The 17,720-nt window shown below is 38.4% G+C and overlaps 1 protein-coding gene across 2 annotated transcripts in view; it reads left to right on the forward strand.

Moving 5' to 3' along the window:
- Positions 1-17,720, forward strand: part of RANBP17 (RAN binding protein 17) — a 251,866-nt gene that overhangs the window by 169,152 nt on the left and 64,994 nt on the right. For both annotated transcript variants that reach the window (XM_034778119.1, XM_034778120.1), the window contains exons 19-21: positions 1,109-1,212; positions 7,651-7,739; positions 15,879-15,986. In XM_034778119.1, coding sequence (XP_034634010.1) covers positions 1,109-1,212; positions 7,651-7,739; positions 15,879-15,986 — 301 coding nt within the window. The remainder of the gene's footprint in view (positions 1-1,108; positions 1,213-7,650; positions 7,740-15,878; positions 15,987-17,720) is intronic.

Consider the following 17,720-nt stretch of genomic DNA (forward strand, 5'->3'; position numbering starts at 1 on the left):
ATCTGCATGGGCCTTGCATCATTCACTGCACAGCATGGACCTGTTCTGGGGGTGAATTAGGGCTGAGTAGTAAAGAATGAGCCCTGCCTCATTTGTTGTAGAAGTTGGAAGGTGTATAGTGAATGAGGCAGGGGATTGCAGGAAGTGAAAGCGTGGTTAATACAGATGAATGCTGTCCCAGAAAACTGGATTTTATACCTACCTCTGCCACAGAGTTCCTAAGTGATGGTAGGCAAGTAACTTAAACCAGGCTTCACAAGTGATCACTGATTGTGTATTTCTAATTTCTGGGTGCCCAACTTGAGGCCCTGGGGTCTGACTTGCATAAGAGCTGAGCATTCACAGCTGCAACTGAAGTCAGTGGTAGATGTAATTTGAATATATAAAGTGCTATGGTCCTAAGTTAAATTGAACACCAAAATTAGTAGAAACACTTTTGACTGTAATCGGTGTGCCTCACCTCCCCTCTCATGGGTATTTGTGAAGCTCTCAGATACTATAGTAAGGAGCAACAGAGAAAAGCCAACAAGGAAATTAATAAGCCTATCTTCAGAGCAGGGTTTGAACAGTGCAGTAAATAAGGCCTGAGGAATTAGGAGAAAACAAAATATTGAATATCTGTTCATTCAGTGAGCACTGTCCATTCTGTGCACTGAATGACATGGGGGTTATGTGGAAAAAATAGTATGTGATCCTGTAATTAAAGACTGTATCATATTGCGTACCCACAAGAGGCCAAATTAAGGTTACACTGGCAACCTTAATTCTGGCTTTTTCTAACTTTTGAGACCTGGACTTTCCAACCTCAGAGAGAATAGAAATATAAAAAGGAGAAAGAAACAGAACATGTGGACAGACACTGATCTCTGTTTTAAGTCATTTGTGACCTAAAGTTTCTGTCTGTATTTTATGTTCATTCAATCTGTGTGCCTCAGTAAAAACATTTAAAAACTAAGGGTCCACTTCTCCTGTACTAGCCCAAAACTCCCTTTGATATCAATGGAGGTTTTACCTTCAAATGGACTGTGGAATTGGACCCTAATGAATGGCAGTATGAATGTGCTGTGATGCTCGTTTGGTTTTTTTAATTTATTTTATTTTTCTGTAGGTGAAGACGAGGATGAGTTTGAGAATTTCATGCTACCCCTTACAGTTTCATTTGAAACTGTAACTCAGATATTCAACAATAGTTTTAAACAAGAGGAGGCAAAGGTAGGTTTATTTCAGTAATAGGGAAAGAAATTATTTATCAGTAAAATAAGCTAATTATGAAGTAAATATTTCACATTTTTCATCTTTGCTATGTATATGTGTCTGTAATTTTCTATATAATGTTGAAATAAAATGGCTGTATATGACTTCCTACAAGTCAACCTCTTACACATACATTTAGATTTTGGGAGTGCTTTGACAATAAAGTGATCTCTTTTCAGCCATATTTATAATCAAAGAGACAGATTTTCCTCTTGTTGTATTTGACCTGGTTCTTATGTAATACTCCGTCTTTCTGTGTATGTGTTTTTATTTTCTTCATATGTAGTAACATATTTATTTGTGGAGATTTGGAAAGATGTAATACACTTGATAAAACACTGCATCTTTAAAGTATTTTTTTCAAACAAGAATTTAATATATAAATCAAGACTTTATTAAATGGCTGGGCATATATGTATAAATAGGAACCGGTCTTGAAGTATTGCATCCTTAAACTGAACAAAGTGATTAGGATAACTGATAGCTAAATAAGGTTTTTATGTGCCTGTGGGAGCCATATTAGGATTGATTTGACAAGTCAGTTCAGCTGTGGCAACAGTCATAATATCTAACACAACATTATGTTTTATTAGTAAAATCCTTAAGTGTAGCAAGCTGTTTGTGTCAAAACAACAGTATATTTTAGGGGGGAAAGGATGTGCTAAATGGGAGTAGCAGCATCAGGAATGATAATACATTAGAGTAGTGTTGTGCTAAATAGATTCCCCTCCCCATAATGAACAAACAGTTAACAATGCACTCTAGAGTGCCCATTTCAGATACATTGCGTAATCTATGGGAAGCCCAAACAGATTTGCTATTTTAAAATATGATGGAAAGCTTCACAGTGTATCACCATCTTTTCTTCACTCCCTTTCCTGAAAATGTAAACTGTCATCAAACATGCTAGAAATGTTTGACAAATAATTTTTGTCCTGTTTAGTACACAACTCACATTTACAGAGCATGTATAGTTTATAACCACTTTGATTAAATTAACATCTTAGAAAATCTGAATACTTAGAAAAAATACTCATTGCTTCAGTGGGTACTGTGAAAAAGACCACATACCCCAGATTCTGTATTTGATGTTGCTTCTAGTATTTAATTTGTAAACTGCTTTTCAAATGTTAAATAGAGAGAGTCCGGAAGTGTTTGCCTTTTATTTTGAAAATTATTGATTTTAACGATTAGTTCTAAGAGATCATTTTTAGAATCCCCCTCTTTGTAAGAAATTGCATTTATCTCATTTGAGGATTCTATTGTATTTAAAACAATTTTGCTGAAGTCCTGTCTGGTTTGTGAGAAACTGTTTTACTGAAGAAATTTTAATGGAGTTCCAGTGATATATCCCTAAACTAGCAAGTTCTTAACGACCCTGGAAAGTGACTGCTTGATTACACTTTAACGGTATTTGCAAATAAAATCACAAGTAATTAAAGGGAAATCTCCAGGCTTTTGAGCAAGTTTGATGCATGATAACTGCCTGATTCAGCTTCATCTAGAGTAATGCTGTGTAGACAAGAGCTACTGAGATCAATAGCAACATAATGATAGTGGCAGAATTAAGTGAGTAACCTGAGAACTGTGTCTTCAGAATGCATGCAGCTGCCACAAGCCAGGGCCACACAGTGCACTCCGTTCTTCCGTCCTAAATGTTCATCAAAAGACGCCCTGCAGGAAAATGGAGTTAGATGCTCTTTATTGCTGATCGTGTCTCTTGCCACATTTATCAGGGAAATTGGATTAGCAGTTGGCAGCTGCAGGTAGACAAGGTTCTGCAGTGATTAAATATGCAGCTTGGCTGCATTTGTTGTGACAGACCTTTAGTAAATTCTACTGTAAGCACCATCTGTCTAATTTATATAAAGGAAACTTGGTGCTTTAAGCTACTGATAAAGAACTAAATCTGTTGCTCTATCATAAACAAAACTTTTGCTCTAAATTCTTTTAAATATAATTTATTAGGTTACAGCTATTTTTCTATCATGATGAATAAATAATACATGCAAAAGTGCTTTCAGGTACTTCATTGTGCAAGAACTGGAAACAAAAACAGTTCAGTTCTCTTCTTCAATAAAATGTTTAGTATTCCAATCCACAGGGAAGTGACACTGTTAAAATATCACCATGAAAATGGCCCAAGACTGCCAAATTCATTTAATTTGTGGCTTTTACTAGGATTTTCTAACTGGCTGTTTTTTTATATTTCTGAAGTACACAGCTGAAAAATGATCACAACAAGGGAGCTCTTCCTCATTGAAATACATTTGCTGTAACAAACCTGTATATAAAATGTACTTTTAAGTTTGTTTTCCAGTAAAATCTAATATAATTAAAGAGGACCTTAGTATTTACCGTGAGCTTTTTTCCATTTTGAAATGAAGGGGGGGGGGGGTCCGATAATCATAGTATTAAAACTACTGTCATTTTTTCCCCTCAAAAATATCTGGATTTGCCCTGACAGTCCAGTTAAGTAATATATTGACTGGCTAGACTGAACCTCAGTGGTGCTTTTATGTTAGTTATGACATCCTCAGTTTTGATAGGAATGAATGAAAACTGTATCGGAGGAAGAAGGGCAGTTAAATAGCAACGTGCTATCTTTAGCTGGTTCGTAAAAACTCCATACTGTTAAATTATTTAAAATCCTTGATTTTCAGCTAGCACACATTAAAAGTTTTCACACTAAGTGCCAAATGTTGCAAACAGCACTTTAACAGAATGATTTTGCTTTGATCCCTGTAGCAGTTCCTGAATAATTTATCACAGGTTATTGCCTTAATTCTGGAGAGGGATAGAGCAATAAAGGCAGATGAAAACACTCCAGTTGAAACACCTTGGGGCCTGCTCATTCCTCTGACACGGCTCTTTTGTTGGAACTATTTAGAGGTTATTAAGACGTGTCTCCAGAATTAAGAGAATGCTGTAAGGATGAAGACAGCCATCTTAATTCTAAAGACAAAGCACAATGACCCTTCACCTTTTTTTTCTTTGTTGTTATTATATAGTAGAATTATGAGGGTAATATTATAGCTGCACCCGGTAGTGCCACTGTAGTTAAGGGTCTGTCAGACTTTCCATTACAAACCCCATTTTGGGGGTGGGTGGCGTGAGTGGTATCTCGTCTGTTTCAAATTGCATTAGTCAGAAACTTGGCATACACTGTCAAGCCACAATTCCTGTTTGGGCTTCCCCCCTCCCGTACAAATATTTAAATGTTCAGTTCTTTTCCATTTAGAAATTCAGAAAATAATGTTTGTTTAGAATTTTAAACCATAATGTCAGAATTTAAAAAAATAAAAAATAAATAAATAAATAAAGGACCTTTAAATTACTCTAAAGTAGACCTACCATTTTTTGGTTTGTGGATGGAAGAATACTTTGAAAGAGGCTAGTTATTTCATTAGTATGAAAATCAGTTTATAAGCAAGCATTCTGACTACCTAAAATTCCCCTGCCATTTCTCTTGGATACAGTATTCTTCGCTTCTGAGTGTAAGCTATTGTCTAGTGTTGCTGTGTGCTGCTAAACAGCTGTCACCTTGCACCCAGATATGACTGCATTTCAGCTGTGAATGAAGTGATCCCTTTATATGCTGCTTATATTATTCTGTTACATTTACAAAGCATGTTAGGAACCCTCAAGATGAAGGCCCCCAAGGTGCTGTCTAAGTGTATAGTGTTGTTTACTATTTTTCTTAACAATTTTTACACCCACTAGTGTCATTTGCAAATTCGTAATGGGCTAATAAACCAGAATATATTGGGAGTTTAATCCCTATTCTGCCACACCTGTGTAAAACTCAACCGCAGTGAGCACAAGATCTTAGGTGAAAGGGCAGGAGCGCTGCCAGCTTTTCTGCCGCCCTAGGCAGCGGAAGGTCCCGCTCCAAAATGCCGCCCCCCCAGAGGCGGCAGAAGGTCCCGCCACCAAAATACCGCCACGATCACCACCCCCCAAATTGTAGCGCCCTAGGCGAGCGCCTAGGTCACCTAATGGGTTGCGCCAGCCCTGTGAAAGGGCCAGGATTTTACCTGGGTACACTATGTGGTTAGGGTGTCATTGAATGAGCAGTTTTGGCATCAGTATACATATTCAGTATTACTACTATACAGAGTCTAGTTCCAGTGAATAACACTTCACCATTGAGTTTAGTGGGATTTTATGTACTAAGAATGTGTAATATTTTAAAGATGAGAAGTATATAGTAAGAATAGTATAGATAACAGTGGATGGTGTTTATATAATAATAATAATAGTAGAAAGTAAAGATTCTAAAACCAAAGAAATTCAGTGGCTTTTCTCAAATCACTCAGTTGTTCGTTAGTACTCAATGGCATGTGAAATGACGTGCTGTTTCAAGGCCCTCTGGTAGAAGGGTACTGTGTCATCACTTTCTAGGAGTGGCATGTGCCCATTTAGCAGAGGTCTATAAGTCTTGTTACCCAGACGTTTCTTAAATGTTTTATCAGAAAGAATGTTTTTCAAAGAACAGGTTGCTTTTCTAAATCAATGAATATGTACTTCAGGGTTGGTTGGTTGGTTAGTTGTGTGTGTATGTGTAGTCCCTGTTTCACAGGCCTCTGACCATGGGTTCATTCCTATCTTTGCCTGACTTCAAACAATGGCAAGTTCAAATGAGGTGCTAAATATTTTAGGAGTCTTTCTAGAGGCCCCTAGTTTTCCTTTGACATTCTTTCCTGATGTCAGCCTTGCTTGTGGACCTTTTCTTTCTGTGGCTACAGTGTTTAAAAGAGCCAAGATCACTCTTGAATCCTCCACCTTCACCCTGCTTTGCTGGATGTGGATGTATCCTTTTTTGATGTTGCATCTTAATATTGTTTAATAGGGGATGTGCAGTGTTGTTGTGAAGTTTTTTTACATAGGCCACACGTCTGCTAAACACTTATTTTCCACATGGAAGAATAAGTATATTAAATGCCAAAATGTAGGTGAATGTCATGTTAATATTATCATTTTAGATCCCAGTTCTGCATGATGCTGAGCATTTCCTGTGAGGTAACCTCAACTCAAATTAATGAGAATTGAGGGCTCTGAGCATCTTGCATGTTCAGGTCATTTGCACACTCAAAAACCAGGAAATCGGAATGATAAGGTTCTCGTAGTAACCTTTATTTACCCGTGTTTCACATAGGACCCAATTTACCCTCAGAAAAACCTCTGCAACTCCCATTGAAGTCAATTGGACTAGTGCATGCATACCTGAAAGTAGAATTCAGGCCTTGTGTAAGGTAACATTTAGTAGCATAACAAGTAATTTGCAGCACTCCATTAATTATGTGGGTGGGTTAAAGTTAATATGAGATCCTTATCTTTTGCATTTGTGGACTTACGAATATTTAACATTGTTACCAAATGCTACTTTATTGAAAGTTTTATATTTAGTTTCTCTTGATATTTTCACAAAAATGAAAAAAGATTAACATGTTAACTCCCCCTACTGGTTTCTCTGTGTGCTTCCACAATTGTTTAGTGAAACCCTGCAGTTATATGGTACTTCATAATGGAGCAGAAATACAAACTACACCTACAACACCAAACTAACATTCATACTACATATTTCTGTTGGTCAGCACGCCAGTATGGAATTTTAATTGGAGTGGAAATTTCATGTAGTGTATGTTTAAAACTAATTTTTCATTCACTTATAATTTATTAATTCTTAAAATTTACACTACTTGCCTGAAAACCAGTCCTTTATGAGGATTACTACCTGGGAACTTTCAGCTGGTTTTCATTTATGTCTGTACACCAAAAACAGTTTTAAAATATTTTTACTGGGGGAAAAAAGTATATTTTTTTCTGTCACGGAATTTACTAAAAATGGGTGAATGGGTTTTGCTCAAAATTAAAAAAAAATATATTTTTTGACTGAGACCTAACTTGGAAAATGATATCTGAAAATAATTTTTCAGAAGGATATACGCATATGAAAATGGAGTATAATAGAAGTCTCAATGTAACCTTAACAGTAGTTTTTTCGAGTATCAATTAGTCTTATACCTCACATAAAATAATGCCAGCTCAAGTTAACTTTTTATTATTAGTGTTATTATTTTAACATATTCATGCAAGAAGCACTTTTAAACTTTAATATGCAGCATTCATATATTATATTTTAGTTTGCCTTAGTCAAAGGTACAGTAAATTGAGTAACCTAAAATGTACCCTAAGCATTTTGTTAGCATTACCACCATAAAACTTGGGCAGATTTTTTATAAAGAACCTACGGTTTTCTAGAGAGAAGGATTTGAGCGAGACATTTAAACTAATGAATCAAAATCAGATATGTGGTCATTATTGGCTGATTATTACTCCATCTGCTCTGTGCTAACGTGAAAATCAATTACTGTGTCTCTTTCCCACTGACAGCGTATGTTGATCGGGCTGGCAAGAGATCTTCGAGGGATTGCCTTTGCACTGAACACAAAGACCAGCTACACCATGCTGTTTGACTGGATGTATCCTTATTACACTATGACAATACCAGCTCTGTGCACAGAGGGATACCAGGCCCCTTGCATTAGTTTAATAGTGTGGCACAGTGGGGAAGAGGAAACAAAGCTAAATGAACTAATGTGTAATCAGCTAAAATTACAGCACAATGGCAACCATGCAGTTAACTGGGAGGGCAGCATTTGGAGAGAAACCACAGAGAGGTCACTTTTTTGTTGTATCACACTAATACCCCAGAAAATATACCTAAATGGTTCCCCTCCCCACCCCAAGCCTGTGATGTTTCCATAAACATACGTTGGCTCGAACGCAAAATATAATGTACCTACATTTGGTTAAAAATGACAGCAAAGACTGCTTAAAAAAAAAATGTTGCTTCCCAAGTATTAGTCCAGGGGGACCTCTGTATCTAGTATGATCTGGTCTTTCATTTAGCCAATAAGTATCCACTTACGTCAGTTTTATTAATATCATGACACACACACTTTTCTTGATGAGAAGACAACAGCTATATTGCAAAAATAAATGGTAATCTAGAGTTACAGTTTTTCTCAATATGCAAAGATCAGGACTACTGTGTTTGTTTTAATATACTGGTATACTTTTTTACTGCTGTGCTAAAGTATCTAATAATACCCACTGGTATTTTGTTAGTACAACAGGGAGGTCTTTGATGTTTTTTAATAAGAGTATCAGTCATAAATTTTGTCATTTCAGTCATAGAATCATATTAATAAACTCACTATCCAAATATATAGTGAGATGAGTATAACAGTTTGTATGATTTAGACCTACTATGCATGATTGCTGTATATTTGTTTATTATACGGGTAAAATAACATACAAATACAATATTGTGCTTTATTAAAAACAGAGGGCTTTGAAATGGGATAATTTTAGACAAATGCTGAAAGTTTACTGTACACTGATAATCTGTTTTGAGAACACAGAACAGTATATCTTTCCAAAATTGTGACCAGGAATGTAGTTGAATATGGGTAAAAAGGTAGGAAGGCCGAGCCTGTGTTATGATCTGATCCAACTTCCGCTGAAATCAATGGATAGACTCCCGTGGGAGTGGGATCAAGCTATTCTCAAGAACTTTGCATGCTTTCAAGTAAGACAGTGTGTGGAATCAAGGCCTAAGACAATAAGAGGCCTCATCCTAACTCTATTTGAAATCAATGGAAAACTCCATTTAATTTCAATAGTAAAAGATGGAACCACAAACTACTAAAATCAGGATGTAAGTATAAATTTTATGACACTGTCACACTTACATTATTAAACCTGAAAGAAATTTAAAATTCTAAACTTTACTTTTTATGCTTTGTTCAGCATGGGCAGGAAAGAGAGATTACTATCAATTTAATTTTCAATACGTTTCATTTTCTGTTTCCTCTGCATTAAGCCAATGTTCATAGATTCTAAGCCCAGAGGGGACCATTGTGATCATCTAGTCTGACCTCCTGTTTAACATGGGCCTTAGAACTGTCCCAAAGTAATTCCTAGAGCAGATCTTTTTAGAAAAACATCCAGTCTTGATTTTAAAAATTGTCCATGATGGAGAATCCACCTCTCCCCTTGATAAATTGATGCAATGGTTAATTACACTCTCAAAAAATGTATGCTTTATTTTCAGTCTGAATTTGTCTAGCTTCAACTTCCAGCCATTGGATCATGTTATACCCTTCTTTGCTAGATCGAAGAACCCATTATTAAATATTTGTTCTCAGTGTAAATACTTACAGACTATAATCAAGCCACCCCTTTACTGTCTCTTTGTAAAGCTAAATAGATTGAAGTTTTTGAATCTAGCACTGTAAGGCATGTTTTCTAATCCTTTAATCATTCTCATGATTCCTCTCTGAACTCTCTCCAATTTATAAACATCCTTCTCGAATAGTGGGGACCAGAACTGGACGAGGTATTCCAATCAGTGTCAAAGAAAGAGGTAAAATAACCTATTGTAACTTCTTTTCTCCTATTCGAAGTATGGCAATGTTTGCATTGCAAATAGTATAGGGAAATGTGTAAATTCAAACAGAGCCAGATTGAGGTCTCCTACAAGGAAACCCCTCGGGGTTAGGAGAGGAATTCCAGCCAGAGTTTTCCTCGGGTCATTCTATTGGTGGTGATCACAAAGTTTTTACCCCTTTGCAGAATGACCAGGGTCATCCACTGCTCAGAAACGCACAGATCTCCTCATTACCCTAATGATCCCTACTCCCCTGTCTGGCTGCTCCTGTGGAACCATACTGCCGGGGGCTCTCCAGCCTCTGGCTATCCCAGGACCCACCCTTTTTACGAAGAGGTGGGCTGTGCAAGAAAGGAAATAGAGCCTCAGGCTGTATTAGGCAATTCTCATTTGTCAGTCCTGTGTTCTCTCCCTGTGCAATACTGCAAAGCTCCCTCTGTGGGACCAGGAATGGTGGAGGGGATTGCAATATAGGGATGGCTGATCTCCACTGCTTTTGCAAAAGATAGATCCATGCCTGGAGGGTCAACATACCATAGAAATCACCATGCTGAGTCAGAACAGTGGTCCATCTAGCCCAGTATCCTGTCTTCCAACAGGAACAAGGCAATTACAAGTGATCCATTCCCTGTCATCCAGACCCAGTTTCTAGCAGTCATAGGTTTAGGGACATCTGGAGCATGGGATTGCGTCCCTGACTGTCTTGGCTAATAGACATGGATAGACCTATCCTCCATTAACCTAATTATTTTTTGAACCCATTTTTTTGAACCCCCTCCATACCTGAATCCAGGATGGTTTCCATTGTTTTTCATTTCCTGAACACCTGTTCTTAATATTAAATTTCTTTTTTTTTTTAACAAACCCTGGATGTTTTATTTGGACTGCCAGACAGCATTCCTTTAATTGACCTTAACAATAAAAAGATTAATATATACACAGTAAGAAGAATTAATTTCTTCAAGGCTTTTCTGAGTCCCCTCGTTTTCTATATTCAGTTGATTCTTTTTCCTCACCAGGGCCGGCTCTGGCTTTTTTGCCGCCCCAAGCGAAAAAAAATCGGGGCGGTCAGAACGGCAAAGCAAAAAACAAAAAAAACCTGCGGCGCGACTGGAGCGGCAAAGCGGGGAAAAAAAAAATCTGTGGCACAGCCGGAGCCAGGGTGCAGGGGGACTCCCTGCGCTGCAGCTGTGCCCCGGCTAGTGGGGGAGAGGGGGAGGGAGCAGGGGGAGAGAAAGAAGGGGGGCGGCCAGGGCTTCAGCGGGGAGGGAAGGATGCGGGCTGAGCTACTGGGCTTGCTACAGACCTGGCACCGGCTGGGGCAGACGGAGCACACAGCCCGCTCCCTGAAGGGTGCTCCCCTCCTCCGCGCCGCCGCCCCCTACAGGGCGGCCGGATCGGCGAACAAAACAAAACAAAAAAGCGGCCGTGCTGCCTTAGGATTGGGCGGAATGCCGCCCCATAGAATCTGCGGCTCGGCTGGTGCCTGGAACCGGCCCTGTTCCTCACATATCTGTACACACGGACACAGAAAATATTTCCCTATCACTTTTGGCTGTAAACAAACAAACAAATTCATGCTTCTGTTCAGTGCATTTAGCTTCTGCTGGAGTCCAGCTCCATCCTCATATTGATATCAGTAATATGGCAGAGTAAGCTGCCATCATGTCAACTCGTATTTACTGTGTCTAAAGGATGTAAGTTACAATGGTATGTGTGATGCGGAGGGGAGAAAGAGGTTTCTTTTCATTTGAATAGGGATTTTTATACTTAATTAACATTGTAGTATATAAATTAATAACCTTTAAGTGTTGAATTATGTGTTGACATGCTACAATTGTAACTGCCCAAGTCTAATTATAACAGTTGTTTTCAAACAAATATTCCCTTGGTTTGAAAACCTTAATTGAGACTAACTATAAACAAAAATGAAACTGAGATGATATTCATTACCTAAACTCAAAGAAATGCAGCAAATAGGCAGTATAAATAGACAAGAGAAAATTTTTAGTTTTAATAATCTAAGTTGTTAGTAAGGTAAATAAAGGCGGTTGTTTGGAAGCATTAATTTTAAGTCAGTGGTATAAGAGTTCAGTGGTTAATATAATACTTTATCTCAAGTGTGGCTGGAAAGATTTTGATTCTAATCTCTTCCCATTGATTTCAAGAGAGTTACACATATAATGAACCTTTGAGGATCAAACCTTTAATTTTTTAAGTTGTTCCAGTTTTAGGTCATAGTTTTCCTCGTATCTTATTTCTGATTTGAATAAGTATCTGGAATTTTACTTTTGTCCAGTAGATGGCAAAAATGAGCAGAAATGAATTATTTTAAGTCTTTTGGTTTTGTTTTTGATCTGGAAACTGTTGTGTCCTATATTTTACCATAGATTATGCTGATATTAGGGTCATGGTTTGGAGGTGAATTGTCAGTATGCTGAAAGCTGTGTTAGATTGCCAAATAGGGTTGTTTTGTAGCAGGCTTGCTTATACTAATTGAGTTTCTGTAGCAAATCAGGCTCCTTGGAAAAAGGCCAAAGGCTTTTCATAATTGTATTGACAGGAAAATGAATATGATAAATGGTGTTCATTCAGTTGAGACAAGATTTATTGTTTTCCTCTGGGCAAGGGATGAAGAGCAAATATTTATAATAATAGTAAAATTTGTTTAAAAGTTGTATTATTCAATCTCTCAAAAGGCTTTATTAAAATATTTCCAAATATTTTTAAGTATTTTCCTATGGTAACGTTCAGGAACTTCCCAGAGAATTCCATTAATAAAAGATGAATAAGTAGATGATACAAAAATAAATAAATAAATATCCTGGATATGAAAGTCATTTATTCTTCCTGAAATATTGATGTCAAGTTGTCAATGATGATTCCAGTATTACAGCTTCTGAAAGTTTATATGCCTTTTATATTCAGAAATGTGGTTTGTGTAATTTGTAGGGCAGGCCTAAACATGCAGGTGAAACCTTCTATAAAAGCATGTCCTGTTTAAAGTAAAATCAGAATCCATTTTTATTAATGGAGATTATCCCACTGATAAAATATTTTGTTTTGCTATTTACTTCAAGATGATGTTTGTAAAATGTGAGTGTATTACCTGTATCACTCTACAGCAGGGGTCGGCAATGTTCGGCACGTGGCTCGCCAGGGTAAGCACCCTAGCGGGCCGGGCCAGTTTATTTACCTGTTGATGCGGCAGGTTCGGCCGATCGCGGCCCCCACTGGCCGCGGTTCGCCGTCCCGGGCCAATGGGGGCGTCGGGAAGCCGCCGCCAGCACATCCCTCGGCCCGCGTTGCTTCCCGCTGCCCCCATTGGCCCGGGACGGCGAACCGCGGCCAGTGGGGGCCGCAATTGGCCGAACCTGCCGCATCAGCAGGTAAATAAACTGGCCCGGCCCGCTAGGGTGCTTACCCTGGCGAGCTGCGTGCCAAACGTTGCTGACCCCTGCTCTACAGTGACAGCAAGCTGAAGTTTAAGGTCCCCGATCTGTCCATTGGGAGCTGGTGCAGGATCAGGGTTGTACCCAGATATTTTGTTACTTTCGATCAGTGTTTCTTAAAACTAGTTGGGTACCCTCTTGGTAAATTTTTCAGCTGTTTCTTTCAATTGACATCAATTATTTAATGAGCTTTAATGCCTGTGAAATAAGCAAGTTTGTAGTAAGAAAATGTCTTGCTGGACTTAAATTACCTTATTAGGCTGACTCAGGGTTTTAGTCAGCAAAGCTAAAGTAACACTAGTATATAAAAAAGATGGTGATCTGTGTTTGGAGTTTCCTCTTCTTTATGTGAACTTACAAGTAGGTGTGGAACATTTTGTTTTAAATAACCAATATACTTCTGTTTTTAAATCACTGTTCTAATAAATATCTAAAGATTCATCTCCTGTATCCTTAAAAAAATAATTCCATATGCACGGGCATGAGACATTTCATAAGACTATGCAGAGGATTAGTCAAGAAAAAATATTCACATTTTTACATAAGCAATAGCATTTCCCGTTTAAAACCATTATAGATTTTAAAGTATTAAATTGTCATATTTTTTCCAATTAGTTTATAAGTTAAGTGCTGATTTAGAAGAGCCAGACAATCAGTTCTAGATATATCAGTCCTGTATCCACAGGGGAAGAGGCAGTATAGGTTTTCCTTTAAGCAACCAGCCTTTCCTCTGCATCCAGTCTTTAGCCTGTCATAGAGAGCCCCTTAGTGTCCCTTGCATTGATAGATTCTATGATGATGGTCACTTGTGTACATTAGCGTACTAAAGCTGATTTTATTTTAAATTGCCTTGTTATTATTTATTTGTCTGACCGTAGCACTTAGGAGCTCTAGTCTTGGACCAAGATCCCATTGAGCTTGGTGCTGTACAAACCCAGACCAAAAACACCATCCCTGCCCCAAAGATCCTTTGCTGTTTGCATTTCACTCACCTTGGACAATGAAAATCAGTTAGTCGGTTTTGTTTCGTGAATTAGCAGGATTCCACAATGTTTGAGCATGTAAACACTGCAGATGGGTGTTTAAAAACAAGTCAAAACTGTTTTCACTGGAATTTTTAAAAATAATAAATCATGGAAATATTTTTCTTGACCCCAAGTTTTGTAAAATCTGGTTTCTGCAAGTGAATGTAGATGTGACACGTGAACTTTTGAGTTCTGACATTCCCATTTATATAATGGAGTTGCCAGCTCAGAATGCCCAGTTGTGTCTGTCTCCAGCATGCTGGCTGATACAGTTTTAGAAGATTTCACAAGTGCTCAGCTACAGCTTTGAATGCACTAACAGAAGTGGCTTTTGTTCACAACGGGTTTTAGCAGTAAGTGCAGTTGAACTGGTGCTGAATATGGTTTAAAGTCAAAAGGAAACTGTTCAGCAGCATTTCAGAAACTGGTTAAAAGCTGCTCCCCCCACTGGTGCTCCAAAAAGCCCCCAGAGACAGCATGGACACATAGCACTGTCTCACCACCCCATTTTCAGTTGCTAAATTATATTAGAAGACCAGTAGAAACACATTGAATATTTTCCTAATGTTACTTTTCCATGTAAACTATTGATATAGTTGTCACAAGGCTGCAGTGTGAGCATGAATGGGAGGGGTTGGCATTCTGCATGCTCTGGTATGCATTTCAGAACTCCTGTTCTAAGGCCTTGCCCTCTGACAGAGAGAGCCCACTGAGTAGCCTTGAGCAATTACTTTTAGAAAAGACCTCCTAGAATGGGACAGAGGCAACTCTTTAAAGAGTGTTTCAGATATCAGGCTCTTCTGCTTTATACTGCTCATGCCTCCAGAGCCTCAGGCAGATGGCAGCAAAAACTCTCCAGAGTACTAGGACAAACAGACAGAATTAACCAAAATGCTTTCCTTCTCAGAGACAGCAATATCATTCATCAGCAGTGCCACCTATGATGACATTAGTCTCCACCAGAAGGGCCCTATCGACTCAAGGCAGGGCTTGATTAATTTTTCTCCCATTTAAAGTGAAATGTCTTTTGGGGTAAACATTGTCATTTAAAATACAAAACAAAACCCCTTCCCAAATCCCCAGCAGATAAAAGACCCCCAGGGCAGCTCCAGAAAAGACAATAGGAAATCTTTCCAGTTTATAATATATATATAATATATAATATAAACTTTCACCGGCTTTCCTGATCCAACTGACCTGTGTTAAGTCTAACAAACATACAGAAAAGGTTGTTCCCTTCACCTCTGTGGCTGAGAAAATAGTTCAGACTCTATGGCCTATTTGGTCCTTGGCTTCCTGTAGAGACTGCCTGCCAGGATGCCAGTTAATACCAGTTATGGTGGGTGCAGGAAGTGTATAAACGCATTGTCTGCTGGAAATTGGATACAGCCCAGAAATTAATTTTCTATACACACACAAAACTCTTTCCTTTGCCTGAAATTATGCCAGTTGTGTATATATTCCAAATATGATTTATTCAATAGCTTACCTATTTTGTACTTAATTTTTTGGATTTCCAAGGGATTTATTCTTCCAGGCACTGACAAATTTGGATGTATGGGTCCAGAGCCTCATCTAGAGTAAACTGGCATAGTTCTGTACCTGGCTCACCATAGTGGCATTGAGGTAAAGTTAATCTGAAAAATATTAATTTTTGGCATTTACATTCTTTAACTCATTTTATGAAAGATACACATCATACCTGCCCATTCTACAAAGAGCTATTGAGCTGTGGTATCGTGAAGCAGTATGTACAACTCCGATCTTGAAGCTTATGGCAGAGCTTCTGCAAAACAGGTAATGAGCATGTGAGAGCTGGGTAAACAATAGGTGGCACTTACTTTGTTCTGTCTACATTTTTATATCATGACCATTATGGAGGTATCCTGACTTTCTTAACTTTCTCTTTAATGTCTTTTCGGACTGTGCTATGGAACAGGAACTAGAGAGACCACAGCTCCACCAGTGTTCTTGTTTTGATTTGCTACAGTGGTAGCAATTAAAAAGTCAACCATTAAAGATGCAGCATAGGATAATCTGTGACACTGCATTTATTTACTATTCAAAATAAACTGAAATAACTCAGATGCATCTCAGGTGCCATGATGTGGTAACCATAGTTAAATGTTGACTTTTTAATGGAGATCACTGAAAATAGTTCACTGTCTAATTTCTGTCTTGTGTTCCCTGCAACCTCTAAGTAACACTAAATGTGGTTTGTGGCTTTAAACATGTGTAACCTACTTTTACAGTTCCCCTCCAAAGAAAATACAATTTCCACGTACATTTGTATGCTGAATGCTTCACTTATTCAGACTGGGGAAGAAAGGCATCTAGGACAACAGTATTTCAAACCAACTTTTATATAATTTTTCCCTCTCTGTGAAATCCTCTTGGCACTTGCTGGCTCATGGAAGAGATCCCAGAATGATTTTCTGATCTGATGTAAATACCTTGGATTGCCTGTGTTTCAGGCTATGTCTACACTGCAGTTAAAAATCCGTGGCTGGCCCGGGCCAGCTGACTGGGGCTCATGGGTCTGTTTAATTGCAGTGTGGCCATTCCACTGTAGCCCAGGCTCTGGGACCATCCCACCTTGCAGGTGTGCTAGAGCCCAGTCTTCAGCTTGAGCCCAAATGTTAATACCACAATTAAACAGCCCCTTAGCCCAAGCCAGCTGGCATGGGCCAGCTGCAGGTTTTGAATTGCTGTGTAGACATACCCTAAGTGAGCCTTCTGTTATTTATAATGCCACAGAACCAGAACATTTTGTGATATCCTCATGGAATCTGCGGATGCTAAGAGGATTGCCCAAAGGGAGAAGAGACTTTGGAAGGGGAAAATGAAAGGGAGGGAGGGATAAAAATGATTCTCTGCTGGAGACCCCCATGAGCTGTATAGATGAGGCTTTCATCAGAGAAATATGTGCTTTCCTCAGTTTCTATTTTTCCCTTGCAAGTTCATCTTTAAAAGAAAACAGATTAAAAACTGTTTAAAACAAAACACAAAATGCTTAACTGAGTGATGGACCACTGGTTCTACAAAGTTCAACTCTGGCCCCAAGAAAGTTAGTGAGTATCACTGGAGTTTAAGCCCTGAATGTCATCACAGACCTTCCAGGTCAGTTCTCAGTGTCGTTTGCATTTGTGGATTGGCTTTCTTTGACATTACCTATTGTTTGTGTAGGTTAATTTCCTCTTTTTATCATGGTAAGAGTGTAATAAAGTACTTTTAAAAGTTTAATCTCTGATACACCATATTCTGTATACTATTTAACAGTGCTGCAGCTTATTTCAGAGATAAGTTAGTTAAGAAAGAACCTATAAGAACACCAATAAGACTAAACAAAAGCAAAGTGATGCTAGAACAATAAATCTCATGCAAGGGACAGCTTTTCAAACTACTCTCCATATTCTTGCTATTCCTCCATCTACTGGAATTTAGAAAATCTGCATTGCTTGCTTAAGAGAACATCACTTGGGGTGGATTTCTTCTTTGTGTGCTGCCTTAGCCTTTACAGGTTAAAATGCA

The sequence above is a fragment of the Trachemys scripta genome, chromosome 8, assembly GCF_013100865.1.
Source record: "Trachemys scripta elegans isolate TJP31775 chromosome 8, CAS_Tse_1.0, whole genome shotgun sequence".
Taxonomy (NCBI): Eukaryota; Metazoa; Chordata; order Testudines; family Emydidae; genus Trachemys; species Trachemys scripta.